The sequence below is a fragment of the Choloepus didactylus genome, chromosome 13, assembly GCF_015220235.1.
Source record: "Choloepus didactylus isolate mChoDid1 chromosome 13, mChoDid1.pri, whole genome shotgun sequence".
Taxonomy (NCBI): domain Eukaryota; kingdom Metazoa; phylum Chordata; class Mammalia; order Pilosa; family Megalonychidae; genus Choloepus; species Choloepus didactylus.
The window spans coordinates 50995509-51022119 of NC_051319.1; the positions used below are offsets into that span (position 1 = coordinate 50995509).

Below are 26611 nucleotides of genomic sequence, written 5' to 3' on the forward strand. Positions count from 1 at the left end.
ATGGTTTTGAGTTTCTAAGATCACAATGCAATTATGCTTTTCAGATAATAAGGCAGACAATTTTAAAACATGGTACTTGACTTTATTATAATAATAATTAGCTAATTCCATCTGATAAGGTAATAAACATAAAGCAAACTGCAACAATTATTCCCAGAGGCATAAGTATTTCATTTCTGGGAAGTGGTTTTATACAACTTAAATTACATTTCACCTTTAGGTAGCCATTTATAATCTATTCTTTTATAATGTATAATTTAAAACATATTTTCCTTTTTAAATCATAATATGTGTGAGTTGTTGAATCACATAGCATAATAATGATCATTATTATCCTGAAAAGATTAAATATAAATGTTGGAACGATAAATATGATTACACAAGTGTTACTTCATTATTTCCCCTATTTAGTATCTACATGAAAATGGGATTGTCCATCGTGATCTTAAACCTGAGAATCTTCTCTATGCAACTCCAGCCCCGGATGCACCACTCAAAATCGGTGAGCAAAATTTCCTAATGTCCTATGACCCCTTTTCCCAGAGCAGCCGAAGAAATTTATTCTGGGTGGGAATTTAAAATATTGCTCCATCCAGTTTCACTTCCATCCAATTTCCTTAAATATTTGGCATCTATAAACTTGTTCTGGAAGTTTGTGTTCTGTCTTGGAATACTAATTTGGAAAGTAATGCCTAAAAGTTGGTGCTACGTTGTTGAGTACACGAAGGAATCATGGCTCTTAGAAATGGAAGGGGTCTCAAGAGATGACCTTGGATTTTTGTAGATATATTTATGCAGAAGAAAATCACAGAAAACCAAACCTCATTTTTGGTTAACTTTCATTACACAAAATAGTGGGAGTCTGATTTTAGATAATCAGTTCTGAGTCATTTGTTTATAAGAACGGAGATAAATTGAAACACACAGTTCCTCAGGAGGCTGAGTACATTTTTCTTTCTGTGGAGGTGGGAGTGGTTTGTGGAGGTACCACAGTGGGTCAAATAAATTTCAGAAATGCCAACTTAGAGTTAAACACAGTGTTTATTTCTGGAGGACTTCCCAGAAACTTAAAAATGCTAACCTGTAAAATAACCTATTATGTAGTGTAGTATGAAGCTTCCCCAAACTTTATTTGACCCTTGAAACCCTAGTTTTCCCCTCAGTGAGCATTTTGAAGAACTACTGCTTCAAAGGTGAACTTTGGGAAATTCTGATGTATCCAAAGAGAGCTTAAATCTGCATTTTAGGAAAATTATGCTGAATGTTACTTTCCAGGTCTCTTCCAAAGCAAGTCTTCATTTACAAAAGCAGAAATAAAATTTGTTTTAGATGAATTCTCCTTTGTAGACACATATTAAATCCTCTGAAGTGCATTGCTCCCTTAGTGCTGTCCTTTATAATGCTAATCTGAGGAGTTCACTGCATTTACAAGTGTTACCCCTTTGAGAATTAAATTGTACATATCATGGAAGAGCTGAGACAACATAATGTGTTTTATGAATGCAAGAAGCTGAAGAAAAAGACTGAAAGTCCTGCTGGGCAGCCAGTTTGCTCTCATAATCACACCTGAAAGGAGTGGACAGCAGGGAGGCTCCATTTTCTTTGACACTGCTTTCAAAGATTTTATCCTTAAAGAAAGGTCTTTAAATGGATGGATAGATGCTAATTTAGGCAGCAGAGCCTTTCTTTCTGGAGGGCTTCCTGCTGCCTTCACTGATAGGGATCAGGCACCTCTGCGGAAATGTGGGTTTAACTTTGAAGTTTAAAATGGCAACCGTTCTGCACCTGCTGTGAAGGGTTTCCTGATGTTTCCTAAGCGAGAGAGATGTAGCCCAGCAAATAGCTCATAATAGTAGCAACATCTGATATTTTACCCAGATAATAGTCTAAGAAATAAATAGAAAGAAAGAGAGGGAGGGAGAGAGGGAGGGAGGGAAGAAGGAAGGAAGGAAGGAAAGAAGGAAGGAAGGGAGAAAGGAAGGGAGGAAGGAATAAATTACCTGTCAAATACACCAAGGAATGCATTATTTATTTTCAGGCAAAAGAAGCTTTTTGATGTATCTCTTTATTTCCTTGACATTTATGAAAGTCTAATTTTTATTCTGGTTTCTTGCAATGGTTTGAAGGTTCTCAATAATACCATTAATTCTTTATTATTCTTTAGAGTTACTGCTACATAAATCTTGGAATTAATAGCATTAGATAACATATAACTATTACTATGATTACTTCAAGAAGAACATAGCTGTTGGCAAAAAATTGGGAAATATAGAGAAGAGCATAAAATTTATTTGGGAGTCAGTTTTTTCTCCAATTTAAAGCAAAATTTGAATTTTTTTAAAAGTTTCCTCTCCCAGGTGATTCATCCCCACCCACCTCTACCCAGCCATAAAATACAAAACAAACATACAAACAAATAAATAATAAATCTATTCTTTTTTTAAATAACAGAGGTATTCTGTCTTCTTATAAAAGCTGAGGAAAAACTTTAATTTTTTTTTTTCTGTTAGCTGATTTTGGACTCTCTAAAATTGTGGAACATCAAGTGCTCATGAAGACAGTATGTGGAACTCCAGGTTACTGCGGTATGCTCTTTAACACTATTTTACTTTTATTTTGATTTATTGTTATGTCAAATCTATTTTGATTTAATAATCTGAATTTATTTTAATTCCTATTGCCTCTATTTAAAATGCTTAAAATTTGGTGAATTCTGCATGAAAGGGTACATGATATCAGTTTTAGGGCACTCGTGTTAGAACAGCCAGGAGGACGGACTAGGGACTCCTGCCCCTGGCTTTGGGGCAGTAGTTACTCTTGGACCCACTCAGGAAGAGAAAGAGGGTCACTGGGGAAAAGGGAAGGGAAAGGGCTGAGTTTGTAATTGGAGTCAAAGCTGTGAGCCCTTTGTCTCTTTCCTTATTTGCTTGTCCTTGGAGGCTGTGGAGGGGGACCTGTGCCCTTAATTCAGGGAGCAGTGAGAATGGGGTCATCTGTGGTTCTCATCGATGGCACTGATGAGCCCCACTAAGATGCATGCTCTCAGGGTAGGGGGCGGTTCACTCAGAGTTTTCCAGACCCTGAAGGCGGATTGTGCTGAGGTCTCACATCTCCTTGCCAAGTCTCCCAGAAAAGACTAAAGGCACCCTGGGACAGTCCAGAACCAAGAGACTGAAAGAAGCTGTTGATCCACACAGGCTTGAAACCCGCCCTTTGTCTTTTTGATGGTCAAATTAATCTGGCACCCATCTAACAGCCAATCAAGTTTGCAAAAATTATCAAGGATTCCTAAAATGTTTGTGACTGATGAATAGGTCACAAATCAATTAAAATCCTAATCTAAATTACAAAGAAAATAGACAAGATTTTAAATTATCACTCATAAGATTAGTCATCCTTATGTTCAGAATCTTTTTACCCAAAATCTTTCTTCACTCACTGGTCTCTTCAGCAAACATTAATTAATCACCTACTGTGTAGTCAGGCCAGTACTTGGCACCAAAGAGATACATTTTGAGCCCCCATCACTACCCCAAGGACTCACAATCCTACAGTGAGGTAACAGACATGTAGACCAAAAAATTACAGCACTTTAAGAAATACAGTGCTATGGGTAAAGTCCATATGGACTCATAGGAGGAGAGTGGTGTTTGGAGATGCCCATCTTGTTTTACTACAGCAATTATGTTTGTTAGTCTCCCCTGCCTCAGAAATAGATACTTAAAAACTATATAATTAACTCATTTTAACCACTTTTGAATTCATAAAATCAGGTTGGAGAAGTGCAGTAAAATATCATTGAAGATACTCATTTAATTCATTGATTATGTCCACAGAATTTTAGTGCTGGAAGGAATTTTAATGATCATTTCCATCCTCATTTTGCTGAGATCTAAAGATTTTATTTAAATGACTTCCCCAAGATTCCAAATCGAATTGTCAGTGGGTTGGGGACAATAATCCAGGTATCCAAGGTCTAAAATGTGTAGATTACCCCTTAAAAAATCAATATAGATAAATTGAGAGACAATTTTTCTTCACAAAATCAAGTATTGCTTTGATTTTTAAATGTTTTCTTTTGCAGCTTTTTAAACCTCAAAAGAATTAGTTGGTCATTGTAAGACATGAAAATCCAAAGATATATAATCAGTATTAAGAACTTGTTATGCATCTTTCCACACCTTTCTCCACCCAATATTTTAATTGGGTATCTTTTAAAAGTAAAAACAATTAAAAAAAAAAACCTCCAAGTTCATATAAATATTTTATAATTTTGCTTTTAACTAATTAGTTTCCCTGATGGACTTCAAACATGCCTTTCTGGCAGCTCAATTTTTCAAAAATCTAATAATTGCATAGAATTAGATGCACCCGTCTTTCTGTTTCTTTACTTTGTGTCAAACATTCTTGTTCTGGACCTTAAGCTCCTTGAGACCAAGAATAGTTTATCATTTAAGGACAAGTTTAAAAAACTCAAAATAACTGTGGCTTGAACATGATAGAAATTTAGTTTTCTAATGTTAGATGAAGTCTAGAAGCAGGCAGGCCTAGTAGATTCCACAGCTGTGGCTCTGGATCCAGGATTTTTCTCCCTTGCTGCTCTGCCATTCCTTAGTATGTTTCTCACAGTCCAAGAAAGTTGCTTGAACTCAGCCTTTACATCTGTACCTTCTCCGTTTTAAATAGACTTGCTGAAGCCCTGCATGTCACTTCCACTTGCGTCTTATGGCCACTACCCAGCCATAGCCCCGACACTGCGGGGGAAGCTGGCAGTGTTGTCCTTTAGCTGGACATGTTGATGCCCCAAGAAAATTCAGGGTTCTGTTACAAAGGATGAATGTTGGATTAGACAAGTCACTGTTTCTATCACAGACTTATGTAATAAGAGTCCTATACCGAGGGGGGAAAAATATGAAAACCATTGCACTATACCATGTCCCCTAGAGGCATCCTCTAGGGTGTTTTTTTTTTTTTTTTTTTTTTTAACATGTTGCTTTATTTGCCTTAGAACTATTACTGGCAAACTGCCTATGGCTCTTGCCACCTAATGGTGCTGTAAGCACTTTCCTTTCCTCTAATCTCTATATCCTTATTTGTCCTCCTCCTGTAAGTCTTTCATGACTCCAGGTCTCACAGGGTAGGGGAACAAAGGAGCCCCAAATTTAGTACCATGTCCCAAATGAGATTGCCCATTTATGGTTGATAATTGCTGACCACCGAGAGAAGGATGGAGAGAGAGTTGAGAAAAAAAATAATAAAAGGAATTAAGATTTTCCCACAAGAAGAGAGTTGATGGGTGATTTAATAATTGCTATCTAATACCAAGCACTAAGCATTCCTAGGAGGTGGGTAGGTTGGAACAATTTTGGGGAGAGAATTGTGCAGCCCCAGAGTGGGAGGATTGGGGAGTGATTACACTAGTGGCCTCTCAGAGTGCCTTCCGTGACTAAGTGTTAGTAGCTCATTTTCAAGGGCTTTAAAAATAGTGATGAAAGCAGTTCTTTCTTACAGTGTTACATTGTGGACATTCTGTGAATGAGTGATTCATTCGTTGATAAAACTAACGTGGATGGCTATTAGACTCCTTGTTATCATTGAGATTACAAGGATGGATACAATATGGTCTCACCCTTCAAGGAATATCGAGGCTGGTAAAAGGAGAAACACCTACCCACAGTAAATCCCAGTTTGTTGTGATGAGTTCTATAATACTGATCTGAGCCAAGGGCTCAGGAGTACAGAGGAGAGGGAAAGATTAATCCCACCTGTGAAGGTCTTCACAGAGGAGGGACATATGAGCTGGGTACTGAATGATGAGTAGGAGTTCAACAAGTGAAGAGGTGCCACAGGTATTCACTGGCAACTTCAGGGGCTGTTGTCACATTGCCATTTTGAATAACTGGAACATAAAGTCCTCGGTACAGAGAATACAGAGGACTTGGAAAGGTAAATGGAGCATATTGTAAAAGAATCTGTGCATCAGGCTAAGGAACTCAGACTTTATTTTGTAGGTAATGGTGATCCAGAAAAGGTTTTTTTTTTTTTTTCTTTTTTTTGAGGGGGGTGGCTTATGAGATATTTTATTTAAAGTCCCTGGTACTTTTTTTTTTTAATTAAATTCAGTTTTATTGAAATATATTCACATACCATACAGTCATCTATGGTGTACAATCAGCTGTTCACAGTACATCATATAGTTATATACTCATCACCACAATCTATTTATGAACATTTTCCTTACATAAAAAAGAACACCCAAATCATCCCCTCCCCCCATTCCAGCAAAGGTTTTTAATCAGGACAATATTTTTCAGATCAAGTGTGTATTTTATAAATATCTTGATAATGACATTATGATAGCCAAATTTGATGGGAAAAGAAACTGAAAGAAGACAGATCAATTTGAAAGCTATTACAAATACTCTTTCCTTCCCTCCAATGAAATCTTCATGCATGATGCTGTCAGTGCATAAACAGTTCCTCAGTGGATAAAATATTGAGTGTATGCTTAAATCCAATTATTTATTTTTTAAACACATAATACGATTGTGAAAATATTATTTCAGACTTTTCCCCTTGCCTAAACAGGCCCATCTTATGGATAATGCCATTTTTTAATGGAGGCTTCTTTTCCCTTTATTTTTTTTTTTTTTCCAGATATCCCGTATCACCTTATTATTTAATGAGGGATGAGGGAGTTGAATGGTCAGAAGTGATAGAGATAATCCTTCCACTTTGCCATAGATAGGGGCTCACTAGGAAGGAGTGATTTGCCATATTGTCAGAAAAGGAGAAGAAAGCAGCAAAGAGGAAGGGAGGGAAACAACGCTGCTTACCTCAGAGGACTATTTTGGGGATTGAGAGAGAAAATAAAAGTACTTTGTGGATTCCAAATTGTTAAATATTTACATGAAATTACTATTATATGGGCTGAGACAGGCTTGGAAGTCAACAATGAGTGAGCTCAATGTGTATATTTACAAGAGCAAGGTTTAAAATCGTGTATAAATATCTCTGTATACACACGCTCGATCCAAAGGAAGTATATTGAAATATTACCTCAAAGTGGAAGTAGAGGAGGGGGCAGGATTTTAAGAGTACACCTGTGTATACTAATGCAGAAAAAATTGGCACACCTGAGTTTGAGGAAAACAGAAGTCACAGTAACACCAGTGCACAGAAATGGTATGACTCAGAGCAGAGTGAAGATCCAGTGTTTCTAATTAAAAAAAAAAAATTAATGTAATAATGAATATTTGTTTCATCTGTCCTGTAAAGATTCAGTCCATTTACAGGTAAGGCTAAAGCCCCTTTTGATGATTACCACTAATTCTAGCCCTTTCTCCCCTCAGCAGACATAAGTACTGTCTTCAGTTTGGTGTGTATCTTTCCAGAGCTTTTATTTTCATGTAAATCCTTATACATCCATGCAAACATGGTATGTGTATTACCTTTACATGCACACATGTATGCAAATACATGTGTATCATCAGATGCACACATACACTTCTATGTAACCATGTATTAAGTATACACATACACATACATGTAAACATGTATGTGTATTGCCTACATATACATTCATCTCATCATTGTTGTGTGTGTGAATTTCTTTTAGATTACTTCTCCCTACTCCCATCACATTATTACTTCTGGCCATAGTGACCAAGTCTAGGTTCCAGATTTTCTAGCACAATCCTCTGTTGCCTCGGATCAGTCCACATAACTCAATTCTTGATAGGAAGTTGATGTCACCACCCTTGTGGCACACACTGTCTGTGCTCCTCATCACAGCACAAGCAGGCACATTGTAAACATATCTTTTCTGGTCTTTCTTGCCTCAGGCCAGACACAGCTTGTAATGGTATCAAAGTGAACGTAAATCTTATTCCAAAAGCTTTGAAGAGCACTGTAGACTTTTACTTAAATTTTCTTGAGGACACAGAGTGGGGAGTTCCATTCATACCAACCAGTAAAACTTCCTTTAAAGTCCCGCTTTAAATTTTTCTTTCTCCAAAGTTCCTCTCTCTTTGGCAACTGTACCAAATGTCTTTGTCCTGTCTGTCTGTCCTCTCCTCCAGTCAGTCTGGACAGCTTCTCTAGCTCTCCATACTTGCACATAAGGGTTTGCCTAGGACATAGCCTTTCTTGCTTTCTTATCTGCTCACTTGCTCTCTGGATAGGTAAAGCATATGGAAGAATTGAAAAAGATTCAAGGGGTATGTGCCTGTGCTTTTGACATAAAATATATCATTCTTCAACTTGTCTTTTCTTATTCAATAAATGTTTTGATTTCATTATTAATGTATATAAATTCACCCCACTCTTATAAATATTTAATATTCTTTTTAATAACATGGTAGTGCCCATGTGTGTGGTAATCTCAGTGACCCCCTCCCCACCACCGCCAAGGGGAGGCTCTCTATAAAGGAGGGGAAATGGGCATCTGTTCCCATTGAGAGACAATGGTCTTTTCCTTAAGTTCCAGACTCATAGAATAAAGAGAATTGGGAAGAGGTAGGTCAGGAACAAACTGTCCATTTAGAGTGTGCTGGGATTGAGACCTAAGAGAAAGGCAGGTGGGAATCACCATCATTCTAAAGAAATCATTACTTTACACAAAGGCTTTGCATTTAACTTGAAAAAGTTTCTGAAACCCATATAATTGACAGGAGAGCTGCGAGCTTGTTTCCTTGCTTATTGTAAGGGCAGTCACATCCAAGGTCCATTATGCATATTTATACCATGTCTAGTTTCTACTTTTCATGGAAGGCTCTTCTCAATTATATCTTTTGATGGAGTGGGTGCTATACCATCTGTCACTTCTTAGGAAAAAAAAGGAAAAGCCACCCATTCAATCTCTTTCATAGAACCTTTGCCCTTGGCTGTTAACAACAGAGGACTCTCCTGTAAGGAAATTGCAAAAGAAAAGTCACAGATGCTGTGTGTTTAAACCAACACTCATTATTTCCTGGGAAAGGTGCCCAATCAAAACCAAACTCCAGGCCAGAAAATTAGAATTTGTGGTCCAGATAAATGAAAAATGGCCAGTTCTCTGAAAAAGTCCATGAAGAGTTCAGTGTTGAAGAGATTCTCAACGTCTTATTGTTGGGAAAAGAAATGTCTCAAAAATTTAAAAGAACAAAAGTCATCCAGCCATGGCTCCTAACTAATGTGCAGTGTAACAATGCAACATTAACTACCAAAATGTTCTCACTGGTTGAACTATTTAAGGCTTGAAGACTGTGGATGATTTAAACCCACCCACGCCAATCACAGAAAAAAGTACAAGCTGTTAGAACAGAAAAGAAACCAATATGGTAATGTGTAAGATAAATAAATATTTCTCTCTAATACCAGCTATCTCATTTATTTATAAAATTAGCTAAACTATGTACATTCATATTTCATATTTCTACTTGTTTATCTAAATTTTATTCTCAGGGTCCAGAAACTGTTAAGAATTTATTTTCTTTTGGCATTTGCCAAGATATCTTATTAATTTCTGAGACAGTCTTATTGGCATAACTCAGATGAAATATTAATACATAAAAATGGCCCATGTGCTAAGTCCTTTAGGGAAACACTGCTATTATGCAGAATCTGTTAATGGCAAATACACATGTGCTTAGCTTTACATCAAAATTCAGGCTATTATTAACAATTGAGGAATGCACTCCTACTGTATGTAGAGATCTCTGAACTTGTTCGAGTCCAAATATACCTATTCCTACCAATCATATTCTGGGAGTTTCCACTTACAGTGAGTGAACAGGTTGGGCCTGCCTCAGTCTTGAAAATTGACAGTGTTTTTCAACTGATGGCTTCTGCCATAATTATCAGTATTGGTTACATATGGAGGTAGTGTAACTAAAAAATGGTTATATATTGTAGTAGTTTCCTAACTGCTAACACAAATACCATATGAGTTGGCTTAACACAAGGAAATTATTGGCTCAAAGTTTTGAGGCTAGGAGAAGTTCAAAATCAGGACATCAGCAAGGCAGTGCTTTCTCCCTGAAGATTGTGGCATTCTGGAGCTGGCTGTCAGCAGTCCTTCGGTCTTGAGCTTTTCCATCACATGGCAATGCATGCATATGGCGGTGTCTTCTCCTTTCTCTTCCAGGTTCCACTGACTTCCAGCTTCTTGGTCTTCCTGTGGTTTTCTCTCTGTGTTCAACTTTCATTCTGCTAAAAAGGACTCCAGTAATCCAGATTAAAGCCCAGTAATCCAGATTAAAGCCCAAACTGATTTTAGTTGGCCACACCTTAACTAAAAATACCATCTTCAAAGTTTCCCATTTACAATGGGCTCATACCCACAGGAGTGAATTGAGATTAAGAACATGTTTTTCTGGGGTATACAATCCCCAACATATGTGGACAACTAGTACATGCCGAATGGGATGGCCGGTGAAATAAAGAGACATCACCTTACAGCCCTGAAAAACATTCCAGAATGATACTTCCTAGGGGACCAGTGTACAATGATGGGTCCCTAAGCATGAAGTGGATGTCACAAACTTGATGCCTAATATTAAAAAACACCTATACATCACCCATCCACACTACTGCACCAGAGATGTCTTTCATGCCCTTCCTTCTCCAGAGTGTAAAGATGGCTAGAGGCATGGATTGGCCATATTTGAGCCCTGTTTGCCTTCTGTGCAAAGGCATAGATGGTTGGTGGTTGTGTTGCTGCCATTGGAGTTTGCGTCTTCATGTTCACGTAACATCCAGAGTCAGATGGTTGCGTGCTACCCCAAGTTGCACCTTGAGCCACACTGGTTAAACCCACTAACTCTCAGTCTCCTCACCTGTAGAATGGGAATAATAAGGACATCAACTCCGCAGGGCTAACATAAAGAATAAAGAAGATAATGTATGTAAAGTTCTTAGCACAGCACTTGGTGCATAGAACATGCAATTAATGTTAGGCATTTGTAAAAGTAAATATAAAAATTGTCAATACTATCCTCCTCATCTTTAGTATTATTATTATTACTAAAACTATTAGTTCCTTTGGTTAAGAAGTATGATTTTTCTGTTTTTTTTACTTGCAACAGTAAGTCCTAATATTTGGGTAATTGTGTTTCAGGACTTGGAATTTACGTTGTCACTGCCACAATTCTTTTTGTTTTCAAATAAACACTTATTTATTTTATTTCTCCTAAGATTTAACCCGTGTTGATATTTTCTGAAATTTTTGGATTTTGAAAAGTTTTTAACATTTCCCTAGATTTTTTAATGTACTGGATACGAATATTAATGATATTTCCTGAAAATAGAGGGTGGATTTTTAAAAGATAAACCATGCAAGAAAATGGTAGAGAAGAACAATACAACCTTTTCTAAGGATCTGTTGGTTTCCAAATAATGGTTTTGACAGAGATTTGTTTCTGGGTAAATATGGGGATACACAGAAAAATTCTATCCTATATAACTGGAAATAATTGGGCAAAAAAACAGGATTTGTTTGCTAGTAATGTTGCCTGCAGAAAGACAAAGTCTCCTCAGTGATTAGACTCTGAATCAAACACAATACTGTGCTGAAGTTCATTGAGTCAGTTTTAGCATCTGAATCTGCCAGTGCCACTTGAGTGTTTTGGGTTTATTGCGTTATATTGGATCATCAGAAGGGACACCGTGTTCTGACAGCTTTTATCAAGGGAATTCAAGTTTGCTTGAATAGTTGTTGGGACCACAGATTTCTAAAATTTTTATAGTCATAGAAAAAAAGAAAGGACCAAGTTTTGTTCGACATTTTAATAGATAAAAAGGTTAAATTGAAAAGTTTCTATTAAAAATAAGCAGAATAATCTACTCTGCCCCCATTATAGATATATACACACACACACATACACACACAAAGGCACACATACACAGAACCATTTTCAAGTTTCCCCAAAAGAAAAGCTTCTTTAAGAAAATTTTCTTAAAGAAATCATTGAAATATATCAAAGAGGGCATAAAATTGAACATGCCATATAAGTATTAAAATTTCAAGTGTTTCTCAAAAAGCTTTTAATAGAACACTTTTCGAAGATTATACACCGCCATAAGGCAAGTCTTGCTCTCTGGTATGGCCAGTTCATGATTACAGGGATAACCCCATGGTGTTGTCACGTTTTGCTACTTTTTAAAAGAAATAGTCCACTGAGTTCACTATGCCAAAATTTAAGAAAAGCTTTCAACAGTCAAAAATTGAGCTAAAGAGTTTTTTGACTCTCAGCAAACAGAAAGTTAAATTAAATTAACCAGAAAACTGTGTTTTCTATAACATGAATTCATACTAGTATGAAACATGTAGGAAAATTTAAATGAAAATAAAAGAAGTCTATTAATCCAAAACCCAAATGTTCAGATTAGTTTCACAGAAGACATTATGTTTGTGATCATTTCTAGGGGAATAAATAGCTAAAGTGAAACAATAAAAGTATCAGATTACACCAGTAATCTAATAAAGTAAGGGATAATCTCACTGTAGAATTGCTTATATACCCCCAGTGGGTGACTTACTTTTCTAGTAACATTTCAATTGCATTGCTTGTAACTTTCTACTTGACAGGTTGGTGTGTGTATAGGGTTCTGTTGGGATTTATTGAAAATAGAAAAAGGAGCAGGAAAGGGGAGAGGGAAGAAGGCAGAGAATGCCAAGCAGTAGGTAGAAGATGCTGCAGATCCAACTCCCCTTCCTGACCCAGCCCTTCTTTCTCCCTGAGATAAGCTGTGACCCCAGACCACCATATCATATGTGTCATAGGTATACCTGCAGTACCTGAGCCAGATGAGTAAGTGCTAAATAAAGGAAAAGTGGCCTGGGGACAGTGCAGAGGTGATGAGTAAAGGCCACGGCTCATCCTGTCCTTGACCCTGGAATGGGTAGGGACTCTGCAGGTTGGATGGGGGCTTATCTCATACTTTCTTGGAAGTATGAAATTTAGAGAAAAATGAGTCTCTTGGGACCTTCGTCTTGGTCTGGTGCTGCCCTAAACAGAGCATATTCTGTGAAACTTCAGTTCTGTAGACATTCAGTCCTTTATTCATTCAATAAATATTTATTGAGCATCTAATATGCACCAGGCACTATTCTAGGTACTAGAAACATAAAAGGGAACAAAACAAAGCAAAACAACTCTCTGTAAGCATCATACACTTTAGTAGGAGTAGAAACTATAAATAAAATAAATACTTAAATTATGTAGAAAGGTTATCACTGCTATGGAGGAGTATTACATTGGGAAAGGATACAGGAAGTTCTGGGAACCTGGATTGCAATGTAAACAGGGTCACCAGGGAAGGCTTCCTGTGAGAAAGGAACATGTGAGCAAAGACTTTGAAAGTGATAGAGAAGGTAGCGAGCCACATGCTTATCTAGGAAAAGAACATTCCAGGCAGAAGGAACAGAAGTACACAAAACCTGAGGCAGGAGCATGCCTGGGTGTCTTTAAGGTAAGCAAGGAGGCAGGTTGTTTAGACACAGTGACAAAGGGGGAAATCGTAGGTAGGAAAGAGGGAATCAGAGAGATAACAACTGGAAGACTACAGTTAACATTTACTGAAAAGGTGTTCTGGATTGAGTCTTGTCTCCCACAGAGACATGTTCAAGTCCCAACCCCTGATCCTGAAAATGTGAACCCGTTTGTAAATAGGATCTTTGAAGATGTTACAAGTAAAGAGGGCACCAAACTAAATCAGGGTGGGCCTTAATCCAATATGACCAGAGTCTTTATAAGCAGAGGAAATTCAGATGTAGCAGTGGTAGGAGAGAGAAGGAGACAAATGGCCATGTGGCAGAAGCAGAGTTGAGTTACAGATGGCCGCAAGCCACCACCAAAACACTACAGACTCCAGAGAAAGCATGATTCTACTCACAACTTGATTTCTTATTTGTGGCCTCCAAACTAAGAAAATAAATTGCTGTTGTTTAAGCCAAATAGTCTGTGGTATTTGTTAGAGCCACCCTGGCAAACTAAGACAGGTGTAGGTTTGTTAATTTTGAGATGCCTGTTAGATAGCCAAGTGGAGGTGACAAGGAAACAGAAGGGTGTGTGTATGTCTGAAGTTCAGGGACAAGAACTTGGCTGTTGATGTAAACCTGGGAGTGTTCTAGTTTGCTAATGCTGCCAGAATGCAAAACACCAGAGATGGATTGGCTTTTATAAACGGGGGTTTATTTGGTTATTCAGTTACAGTCTTAAGACCATAAAGCATCCAAGGTAAGGCATCAGCAATTGGATGCCTTCACTGGAGGATGGCAGATGGCATCTGGAAAACCTCTGTTAGCTGGAAAGGCATGTGGCCAGTGTCTGCTCCGACTTCTGGTTTCAAAATGGCTTTCTTCCAGGACGATCCTCTCTAGGCCTCAGCTTCTTAAAAATGTCACTCTTAGTTGCTCTTGGGGCATTTGTCCTCTCTTAGCTTCTCTATAGCAAAAGTCTGCTTTCAAAGGCCATCTCCAAAATTTCTCTGTAAGCTGAAGCTTCTCTCTCAGTTCCAGTGCATTCTTCAGAGTGTCCCTCTTGGATTTAGCTCCTCTTCAAACATCACTCACAGCTGCACCGAGTTCCCCCTGTTCGTCAGCTCATTTATATGGCTCCAGTGACTCAACTTAGACCCAAACTGAATGGGTGGAGCAATACCTCCATGGAAATTATCCAATCAGAGTCATCACCCACAGATGGGTGGGGCACATCTCCATGGAAACACTCAAATAATTTCAATCTAATTAACACCCATAGGTCTGCCCACACAAGATTACATCAAAGATAATGGCGTTTGGGGGATATAATACATTCAAACTGGCACAGGAGTTATCAGCATATAGATGGTAAAGCCATAATACTATCTAGCATCATCAAGAAGGACCCCAGACTGATTCCTGGACCACACTATCCTGAGGGCGCCAGGTGGAAGGGAAGAAACCACATTTATGATTTGAAGAACTGTCAAAGAATTAGGGAGCCCTGGAGGACAGTAGCAATTATGAGTGGCTATTGCAAGGCACAGATTTTTGGCTCAATATGCAGAAAAAATAGATACAGACACTAAAGCCATCAGCAATAGAAGGGGCTGCCTCCCCAGGTAGTGAACTCTCTGACTTGAGAAATGTTCACAAAAGCAGATTTTCTCATCCCTGATCCAGGGCTGTCAGTAAGGGGAGGAGAGGAACTGAGTCCAGTTTATTTTTGTATCATTCAGCAGATAGTAGATATATAGCATATGGTATTAAATGGTATTGTCACAAAGCTATCTATATATTCAAACTAAGTTGAAGATTCTGGCAACGTTTAGTTCAAAGTTAACCAAATATTGTTTTGGACAGAGATGGCTGATAAAATTGAGTCTAAAGAGATTGTCACCAACATCATTCCCTGATTTCCCATGTTTTCTTTGAATTTAAAAACAGTCTTTTAATGTAAGAGTAATCCTTAACTTCTGAGTCTCTACACCATAAATCATTTTCTGTGCCCACGTCTGTGTAACTGTAAAAGTCTACTTAAGAACAGAACCAGCCGTGCCAGAAGATTCACAGTGCTGCGAGGATTCAGCTCTATTATTACATACGTGAGGGTGGAGTGATGGGGGAAAGAGGTCAAAAGGAAGAGGTGATTGATGACAAGTGGGTAGAAGATTTGCTTAAGATGTATTATTTTGGCCCCAAACACCCACGAAATGTTCCCATTTTAGAATGTTATTGCAGAAAGGATATGTATAAAATAAAAAATTTAAAGTTTCAAATGAATTATTATTGCTAATAATAAGTCAGAAAGTATGTAGTTCCTCTAGAGAAAAGCACAGTATTTGCCTTATTTCAAATATGAAGCAGAGTTTAAATTCTAAGTCCACTACTTTACATTTGCATCTCCATATACAGAAGAGATCTTATTTACAGTTAATGTTAGGATGAGTTGGGTTTATTTATTTATACTCCACCTGAACCCATAAAAAGTTGAAAGGTTAATACTTCTTTAGGGTTCTGGGTCAGCATCAATCACAACTTTGATGTGACCAGGAGACTCGATCTGATTCAGTCTGATGGGAGAAAATAGCAAATACCACTAGATGGGAGGGCTCAGTGGAATCACAGAAAAGTGAGTTTCATAGAAATGAATCTTTCACAGGGTACTAAAAATAAGTGTGTTTAGTTTTTCCTCTTTTGAAAACACTAGATGTTCTCAAATATTTGAGTTTCTCTTCAGGGGATCTTTTTTTTTAAAGTAAGTTGAAGAAAATAGGTTATCTTCTCCCATTTATAAGATTTACAAAGAGAAATATCACAGAATTCATGTGGCAATATTTTTTCTTAACAGCTTAAACTGAAAAACATTTAGTGGGAGTTGGATTGATTGATGATTTGCAGTATAAAAAATCAAGAGCTCTGGAGAGTGGAAAGAATGAGTTAGAACATAAAGCTTATAATTTGTGTCTCAAAAACATCTTTCCAATAGCTTTTTTCTTCCTCTACATTTCCAAGTCATAGCGGCAAAGGCCTCAGCTGCCTCCTCAGTCCTTCCCTACCTTTTCACAGCATGGCAAACAGAATTGATAGTAGTGTGAGGTGCATTGTTGTATCTGGCAAGGCTGCTGCTAGCCACTGGCAACCATCTCAAATACACAGGCAGTCCAAGGACCCCAACCCTTCTGCCCCAGTGTCTTCCCAGCTGCCCCAGGATGGAGGTGACAGCTATGTCAGGACACCTGTAACTCTTTCTGGTGCTCCGATGGGAAAGCTCTGACCCAGCTGAACCAATAATCCAGCTCTTTGTCCCCTATGCCCTGGTTTACAGACAAGCCTTCCTTCAAGGTGGCCGTTGACCCACATCTGTCTCCAAAGTGTCCTAAGAAGACACTTGCCATCTTTTTCCATTTCATCATCAAAAACAGTGACAGGCTTATTTCCCTCAAGGCCGTTGTTGGCTGTGGGGGAAAATGCAAGCTCACCTTCATTTGAATCTTCTAGGAGTCTTGCTCACTTTTGGTCTTGATTGAACATGTGTGAGAAGCACCAGTCTACTGGGCAGCAGAGTTTAGTTTTCCCTGCGGCTCGGATGCCCCTTGGAGGCTACGTGAGGTACCTGGACTGCAAGTGCATAGCACTGGCTGTGCAGGACTTTGGCTACTTCTCTGTAAGCCTGGATGACCATTGAGTGTATTAGATACCCCTAAGTACCAGTGCTTCTCTGGAATGAGATGGGTCTGCTTTTAGATTGTGTTCACACAAAGCAAACTACTTCTTTGAGGTTTATCTATGTAATGTTATTATATACAAATGATGACTCCATGAAAAGTATTCGTAATATCACACCCCTTTCAAGTGGATGGCCAAATTCACTGGCTCAGCTCATAGGACTCTTTTTGATCTGGCTCCTGCCTCCTTCTCTCGCCTCATTCCACCATCCTCTCCATTCCCCTTCCCTTCTTTCCAGCCAGTTGGAGCTTTTACCGCTTCTCAAATGGGTCACGCTGTTTCACACCTCCATGCTTTCATACATGCTGTTTCCTCTTCCTGGAATGTTCTTCCGACTAACTCCTGTTTATCCTTAAGACTTGTCAAAAGAATCACCATCTCTGAAAGTATTTCAAGTTTACTCCAGTCTGATCCGCACTCTCAAACCACCCATACACACTTTTGTCATAACACTTCGCACACTGTACTGGGTGTGACTTAATTATCTGTCTCTGCTGCTAAGCTCTCTAGCCATGGTTCTGAATACATTTTAGAGGTCACTGCCTTTTCAGGGAAAAGGAGACCCTGAAAGGGGATATGATTGGCCCACATTTGCAGGGATGATTTCTGGCAGAGCTGGTGCAAGAGCCCAGTTTCCTAACTCCCGGCCCTGCGGTCTTTCCACCCCAAAAGCTGTGCTGGTTAGCATTTGGTTGTGTGTCTGAAATGAGGGCATACCCTGAGCCTCCAAGCATGAGGGTGTACCCTATTTTTGGCAAATGTCTGTGACAGCTTTGCAAAGGATCAAACCAGGTACAGATACAGAGGCTAAGAGAAGCACCCCCTTTGGAGGCTGTCCTACTCTGGGGAGGGTGGGCACTGCTGTCACCCACAGGTATCCGTCTCCTCTGGGTTCCTGGGCCTAGCTAGGAGCAGGGAAGAGGCAGAGAAATTCCAACCACTGCTCTTCTGTTTCCAACAGATGCACTCCTTTCTTTCTCCTCCCCCCCCCCCCCCACTCCCAACCCCACCTGTCCACGTGCTTTCCCGGAGGCAAAGTTTAGAGAGATGTCTAGATACTGGTCTAAAGATGCAGTTGGTTTTAGTGGCACTAAGAAAACCTTTTCTTAGTTCAAGACAAGCCTCTTCCTACAGGTGAACGATCCCACAATGTCTTCTTCTCAGCTCTGGGAGGAAGGGTAGTTCTGTAAAGTCAAGCTTTAACAAGCAAATAGATTTTTTGCCTGTATGTTTGGAATTGTTAAAACAAAAGCATGGAGGGAAACAAACAAGCAGACAAACAAGCAAAAGCCGAAATCTACTGCAGTCTGCAGTCTGTCCTGCATTGACCCATTGTCCTGGGCCAGCTCCAGCTCCAAGCACACTTTCAGGGCCTTGCATGTCCCTTGCTCCTTTCCTTTCTCTTCTTCCTTTGCAGAGGTGTTTTGTCTGTCTGAATCTCTCTTCTCTTTCTTTCATCAACTGCCGTCCTCTCCCCCTTTGCCTAATTAACACCTCCAGATCCTGCACATCTCAAATCAAACGTTGTTTCCTCAGATTATCTTCCCTGACCAGGTCAACCCCCTTTTAGAGACACTCCTCCTCCCATCACTGCCAGTTAGTTCTTTGTATTTCTTCAGGTGCATATTTGATTAACATCTACCTCCACCACCAAACTGTAAGCTCTGTGATGGCAGAGACTCCTTCAGAACTCCCCAATATTTGCCCAGCACCACCCAGCACAGTGCCTGTCATACAGCAGGTGTTTAATAAATATTTGATGATTTATTTAATGAGTGGATAAATGCACCTGTTGATGTCATTTACCTTAGTCTCTCTTTGTTTTTCTCAGAACAGTTAAAAGTAATTTGAAAAAGTCTTCTGGCAAAGAAGTCACTCTGTTGTTTTAACGCAATGGATTGGAAAGGATCAGAGAGCTCATCTAGGGCATTGGTGAAATGAAGATTCAGTCAGTGATCAATACCATTCCTTTATTTTTCTCCTAGGGATTTAGGAAAAGAAGGGAAACCTGGCACCAATGATCCCTGTAAGTGTGCCATAGGCTGTACTAGATGCTTTCTATTTTAGGTGCATTTTCAGAACTGATTGCAGTGATTTGTTTTGATAAAAAGGAATTCATCCCAATCTCTAGCTGGACTCCCCATCACTAGATGTTTCAATGGTGCCATTGTCTTACAAAAAAAAAAAAAAAATCAGCACTCTGTGGTTTGGGTGATATGTTGCTGAATAAATATTATAATCAGTTAGAAGTTTTATATAATTTTTATATTCAGTTAAAATTGCTTTTTCTAAAGATAAGTCTGGCATCTTGGTAAACCCACAGCCATTTTCCAAATTTTTTCTGTATTGGAGATTGGAGAGTGAGGTACCCTGGGAGCTCTGTAGCATTTAGTGTTTAATCAGCAATAATATATAAGGTAATTTTAGGAGGTAGCAGAAAACTTGGGTCCACTTAGAAGACATCCAAGAAAATCAGTAAATGATTATTGGATAATTCGGAAAAGAATTCTCCTTCTCCTATTTGTGTTCATTTTGGTAATGCAGTGAGAAAAGGTATGAAGGACTACGGGGAGGTGGACTAGTTGATCTCTTTTCTTGAACTAAATTGGGGTAGTTTCTCACTCTAGGGAGACCACAAGTTAGTAGAATCACCCGGAAGGACATTTGATACTTGGGAGCCTTGAAGCTCTGGAATGCCAGAGCCTGAAATTTATTCTAGAAAGTCATTTTGCTCTCCAGAAGTTTCAAATACATTACAAGGATATGTTCTGCTTGCTTTGAAGGTCAAGGCCTTATTAACTAATCACTGAAAATAGTTAAAGGACATTGAGAATAGTATCTAATTGTGCTTAGATGTTTAGACTTTGTTCCTCCCAAAAATTTTTATTATAATTAGTAAATATTACACTTTTTTTAAAAACTATTTTTGAAAGAAATTCATTACACAGGGTAAAAGCATCCTATATACCTTTTGTCTCAGCTAACTTTGCATGGGAAGTTTAGCTTTTCATACTACCAGTTTACTCACATTGCCTCACAGGGAAATAAATAGCCTCGGGCATGTATGGTTGTACCCCAGTGCTGTGACGCAAAGTCAGATTGCCCTATCAGGTTAGAAATCCAGGTGCCCTATAAAGCAAACACAAAAAAAATTTTATTCCACAGTATTCACTTCATTTGAGGCTCTTGTGCTGGGAGCTATGAGAAATGGCCAGAATTGTCTGATCTTTGCAGGATGAGTCTGAACAGCACAGGATGGGAGGATTTTTTTCACTAGAGCCAGCAGAATAGGTCCCTACGGGGCACTGGAAAGCAGCTCTAGTAGGAGGACTGGGCGATGCAGCAGGTTCTGCAGGTAGAATGCTTGTCCTTTCTTTGCTTGAACTGCCAGGAACCATCTTTTCACTAATATCACAGGTGGTAGCACGTTAAAACTCAAAATAAAATTGGAAATCAGCAAGTCCAATTCCCTTACTTTTTAGAAGTAAAAACCAAGACCCAGAAAATGTAAAAGACTTTCTCCAACATATTTCTACATTTGCATTTAAATGTCAGTGTGGGACCTGCTAGCCCTTCAGAGCAGATAAGATTAACTGTTGTGAAGATCTGAGTAGGGAGGAGTTACATGTGTATCCATCAGCTGCTGACAGGGACAGACACAGCCAGCAGCCCTCCTGAATGCAGCAGCCTAACCGTGTTCCCTTTGCTAGGATAAGCAAAGCATTACAGAGTGGAAGTTCAGTGTCAGGGCTCAAAGGAAATTTCTGAAGGATACAGATTGTCCCAGGAAATGAAAGTTAACATGATAGAGAGCATGGTTTGGGCACCCAGCATGCGTTTTTCTTAATTATTTTAATTAAATCTTAAAAGGAAGATTATCTAGGAATAATTCACCTGTAGATAAACAAAAACTTCTTGGTTCCAGATACAATTCCTTAAAGGATACATCTTGGATTTTGCTGAACTACTGCTTAGAGTCCTAGAATACACCCCTCATTTCACCTTACAGGCTCTTCATTGCCAGTATTTTATGTAATACAATTTCTATGGGGAAGAGAAAATCTCGATTGGAAAAGGGTGGGAGGGGGTGGGGTAGGGGCAGTATAGGAAGATTTCGGAGAAAACCCACTGTATCCCTTCCCATATGTTAAATCCAGAGCCCCATGAGAACAGCTTTCTTCTGGAGCTCACTTTGACAATGCACACTGAATATGACATTTCCAGCCTGCATGGACAAGGGATCCAGTTCACCTACTCTCCTGCACCCAGTTGAGAGAAGTGTAGTAACTGCAAGGCTACCCTCTAAGAGCCCTTGGCATTCATCTGTCAGATCCTTCCTTGGGGACCCCACTAGCACCCACAACACACGTTCAAAATAGAAAAACACATGGGCTGTAGCCCTGAGCCTTCTTTCTCCCACAGATGGTGGAACCCTCTCTTCTTTTTCTTCCATTGCTAGTTAGGCAAATAATCAACACCCCCAAACCTCGGTGCATTCAGTTGGGACCTGGCTGATTCCTCATTTTCACTGCTCTAAGAATCAAAACTGAAATATCTTGAAACTGTAGGGCCCTTCCATGACTGAGAAGACCTTGCCTTTTCACAACAGTGGGCAACCGATATGAGTAGCCTCATTGTGCACAGAGCTCTCTCACTTCAAAACCCCCCGACTGCCTCAGGGACAGCTGCTCTCTCTGGACCCACATGGGACTGTCAGTCCTGGGACATGGGACAGAATCCCTTCTAGATCCTGTTCCAACCTTCCAACCCTAGCTACTTCCCAGTCCTTCCCACCGTCTGCCCCAGACCCCTGCCCAGCCCACTGTCAAACACACACGTTCATGGACGCCCTGGCTCCAAGCTGTTCTAATCTCCAGTTAATATACGTGTGCCTTTTCCCATTACTGTGCTAAACTTTATTTCGTTTCTTCCTGTTGTCTATGTACAAAACCCCCTTTTAAGTAAAGGGTCCTTTGTAGCAGAGATATAGCTCTGTCTCCCTGATTTGAACAGTATCATGATGTTCCAGTGTAGAAAATTAAAGTTAATAACTATTTTAAAGCACCCACAAACTCAGAAACACCATAATCTTTCCTACTAAAAGCGACATGAAAATTTGTAGTCTCATACGTTGGATGGGGAAGAGAAGATTAGTTATATAACTGTTCTGAAGCTTTTATTGATGAATTAGGTCTTTCCCGATTGCTTGTTATTAAACTGTGAATGTTGAATTTACGCTCCAATTTAACACAATTCTCACTATTTCTGCAGCACCTGAGATCCTTAGAGGCTGTGCCTATGGACCTGAGGTGGACATGTGGTCTGTAGGAATAATCACCTACATCTTGTAAGTGAAGAAAAGCACTGTTGGTGCAAACTGTGTGTCTTTGCTGTAACATTTTCCAGGTACCTACAGTCCTCATAAAAAGCAAGGTTACATTTTTTAAAAGAGAAATTGTGGTTTTACTGAAAAATCATGCAGAAAATACAGTTCCATATGCCACTTTTCACACACATAGTTTTCCCTATTATTAACACTTCGCATTATTGTGGTACCTTTGTTACAATTGATGAAACAATATTATTATAATTACACTATTAACCAAAATCCATAGCTTACTCTGGGGAATCACTGTTTATGTTGTAATATCTTACATTTTTTTAAAAATTTTCATTCTAGTTATATATATATATATATATATCCTAAAATTTCCCCTTTTAAACTGTATTTAAATATATAATTCAGTGGTGTTAATTATACTCAATATTGTGCTACCATCATCACCCCCCTTAAAAAATTTTTCCTTCAGCCCAAACAGAAACTCTATACCAATTAAGCATTAACTCCCCATCTATTTTTATTATTAACCTGTTTTCTGGTTTCTGACTTTATGAATTTGCTTATTCTGACTGTTTCATGTAAGTGAGATCATACAATAGTTGTCCTTTTGTGTCTGGCTTATTTCACTCAACATGATGTCTTCCAGGTTCATCCATGCTGTCGCATGTATAAGGACTTCATACTTTTTATGCCTGAATAATATTCCATTGTGTGTATATGCCAACTGTTGCTTATCTGTTCATCAGTTGATGGACACTTGGGTTGCTTCTATCATTAGGCAATTGTGAATAATGCCTCTATGAACATCAGTTTTCAAATATTTGTTTGAGTCCCTGCCTTCAAATATTTGCGGTAGATATTTAGAAATAGGATTGCTGAGTCATATGGTAATTCTATACTTAACTTTCTCAGGAATCACCGAACTGTTTTCCACAGCAGCTGCACCATTCTACATTCCTACCAACAATGAATGAATGTTCCTATTCTCCAAATTCTCTCCAACACTTGTTATTTTCTACTTTTTAATAGTAGTCATTCTAATGATTGTGAAACAGTATCTCATTGTGATTTGGATTTGCATTTTCCTAATGACCAATGATGTCAAGCATCTTTTCATGTGCTTATTAGCCATTTATGTATCTTCTTTGGAGATATGTCTATTTAGGACTTTTGCCCTTTTTTAAAAATTGGGCTGTTTGTCTTTTTGTTGTTGAATTGCAGGATTTCTTTATATATTCTGGATATTAAACCCTTATCAGATGTGTAGTTTCCAAATATATTCTCCCATTCTGTATATTGTCTTTTTACTTTCCTGATGAAGTCCTTTGATACACAAATTTTAAAATTTTGATGAAGACACATTTATCTATTTTTTTCTTTAGTTACTCATGCTTTTGGTGTAAAGTCTAAGTAACCAGTGCCTAACACAAAGTCCTAAGGATGCTTCCCTATGTTTTCTTCTAGGAGTTATATAGCTTTGGATCTTATTTTTAGGACTTTGATCCATTTTAAGTTGATTTTTGTTTGTGGTGTGAAGTAGGCATCAACCTTCATTCTTTTGCATATGGACATCCAGTTTTCCCAGCACCATTTGTTAGGGAGACTGTTCTTTCCCTGTTGAGTGAGTCTTTGCACCCTTGTCAAAAAACAGTTATCCATAGATGTGATGGTATATTTCTGAACTCTCAATTCAATTCCATTGGTCTGTATGCCTGTCCTTGTGCCACTACTATGTTGTTTGATTACTGTAGCTTTGTAAAAAGTTTTAAAATTGGAAAGTGTGAGTCCTCCAACTTTGTTCTTTTTCAAGATGGTTTTGACAGTTGGGACCCTTTATCCTTCCATATAAATTCGATGATGGTCTTTTCCATTTCCGTTTCTGCAAAGAAGGTTGTTGGAATTTTTAATTGAAATTGCATTCAATCTGTAAATAGCTTTGAGTAGAATTGACATCTTAACAAAAACAGACTGATTTTTGCATGTTGATCTTGTACCCCAGCACCCTGTTGAATTTGTTTATTAGGTCTAGTAGCTATGTTGTGAATTTTTCTGGATTTTCTACATATAGGATCATGTCATCTGCAAAAAGGAGAAGTTTTACTTCTTCGTTTCTGTTTGGATGCCTTTTATTTCTTTTCATGCCTAATTGCTCTGGCTAGAACATCGAGTACAATGTTGAATAACAGTGGTGACAGTGGACATCCTTATCTTGTTCCTGATGTTAGAGGGAAAGCTTTCAGTCTTTCACCATTGAGTGTGATTTTAGCAGTGAGTTTTTCTTATATACACTTTGTCATGTTGAGGGAGTGACTTCTGTTCCTAGTTTTCTAAGTGTTTTTATCAGGAAGGGGTGCTAGATTTTGTCATATGCCTTTTCTGCATCAATTGAGATGATTGTGGTTTTTTTCCCCTTTATTCTATTAATGTGGTATCTTACATTAATTGATTATCTTATGTCAAACCACCCTTGCATGCTGGGATAATTCCCACTTGATTGTGGTGTATAATTCTTTTAATGTGTTGTTCTTTCTATCTGGCTTGCTTTGGGTTTAGTTCACTGTTCTTTTTCTAAATTCTACAGGTGTGCAGTTAGGTCTTTGACTTTAGCTCTTCGTTTTTAATTTAAGCATTTAGGAATACCAGTTTCCCTCTTAGCACTGCCTTCACTGTGTCCCATAAGTTTTCATATGTTATGTTCTCATTTTCATTCACCTTAAGAAATTTACTGATTTTGATTCATCAATTGCTTAAGAGTGTTATTTAATGTCTGTTTATTTGTGGATTTTCCAGTTCTCTGCCTATTATTGAACCAGCTGCACTCTATTGTGGTCAGAAAAGATACTTTGTATAATTTCAATTTTTTTAAATTTATTGAAACTTGTGACCTAACATGTGGCCTATCCTGGAGAATGATCCATGTGCACTTGAAAAGAATGTGTATCCTGCTCTTTTGGGTGTTCAGTGTTCTATGTATCTGTGGGGTCTAGTTCATGTATTTTATTATTCAAGTTTTCTGCCTTCTAGATCTTCTGTCTAGATATTCCATCTATTGATTAAAGTGGTTTATTGAAGTCTCCAACTATTATTGTAGAGGGGTCTATTTCTCCCTTCAGTTCTGTCAGTATTTGCTTCATGTATTTTGGGCACTGTGGTTAGATATATAAATAGTTAAGGTTGTTATTTGTTTTTGGTGGATTGCCCTTTTATTAACATATAGTGTCCTTCATTGTGTCTTGTAGCAGCTTTTGACTTAAAGTCTATTTTGCCAATGTTAGTATAGCTACCCCAGCTCTCTTGGTTACTATTTGCATAGATTATCTTTTCCATCCTTTTTGTGTCTTTGGGTCTGAGTTGAGTCTTTTGTAAACAACATATAGTTGGATCATTCTTTTTAACCATTCTGCCAATCTATGTCTTTTGATTGGGAATTTAATCCATTAACATTCAGTTTTATTACTGTAAAGTCAATACTTAATTCAGCCATTTTGTCCTTTGGTTTTTATATATGCCATATCTTTTTTGTCTGTCTTTTCCTTTATTGCCTCCTTTTCTGTATAGTTGATCTTTTGTGAAGTATCTGACTGATCCCTTTCTCACGTCCATTTCTTTAGATTTTTTAAATACTTGTTTTGTGGTTACCCTGGGGTTTGTATTATACAACCTAAGTTTATAACCAACTAATTTGAAAACATACCAACTTAGTTTCAATAGCGTACATGAACTCTGCTTCCATATCCCACTGTTTCCCCTCTTTATGTTGTTTTTGTCCCACATTACCTATTTATGTTTTGCTTGTCCATTATCAGGAAAGATGGCTTTTTCTTATTCAATTCTATTCTGACTCTTATAGGAATTAAAGAGTAGAGTTATATATTGAGGTCACCTTACTATTGGGTTTTGCATTTACCCTTTTAGTAACCTTTACTGCAGATTATCATTTCATCACACTGTTCCAAGCCACTCTTTCCTGTCTTTTTCTTTCAACCTGAGGAACTCCCTTTAGCAATTCTAGTAGGGTAGGTCTTTTGTTGATGAACTCTCTCCATTTTGTTTTTAATCTGTGAATGATTTGAACTCTC

General features: G+C 38.4%; 1 protein-coding gene across 3 annotated transcripts in view; it reads left to right on the plus strand.

Moving 5' to 3' along the window:
• Nucleotides 1–26611, plus strand: part of CAMK4 (calcium/calmodulin dependent protein kinase IV) — a 306043-nt gene that overhangs the window by 243234 nt on the left and 36198 nt on the right. For all 3 annotated transcript variants that reach the window (XM_037800833.1, XM_037800834.1, XM_037800835.1), the window contains 3 exons: nucleotides 412–502; nucleotides 2511–2585; nucleotides 22463–22538. In XM_037800833.1, the coding sequence (XP_037656761.1) occupies nucleotides 412–502; nucleotides 2511–2585; nucleotides 22463–22538 (242 nt within the window). The remainder of the gene's footprint in view (nucleotides 1–411; nucleotides 503–2510; nucleotides 2586–22462; nucleotides 22539–26611) is intronic.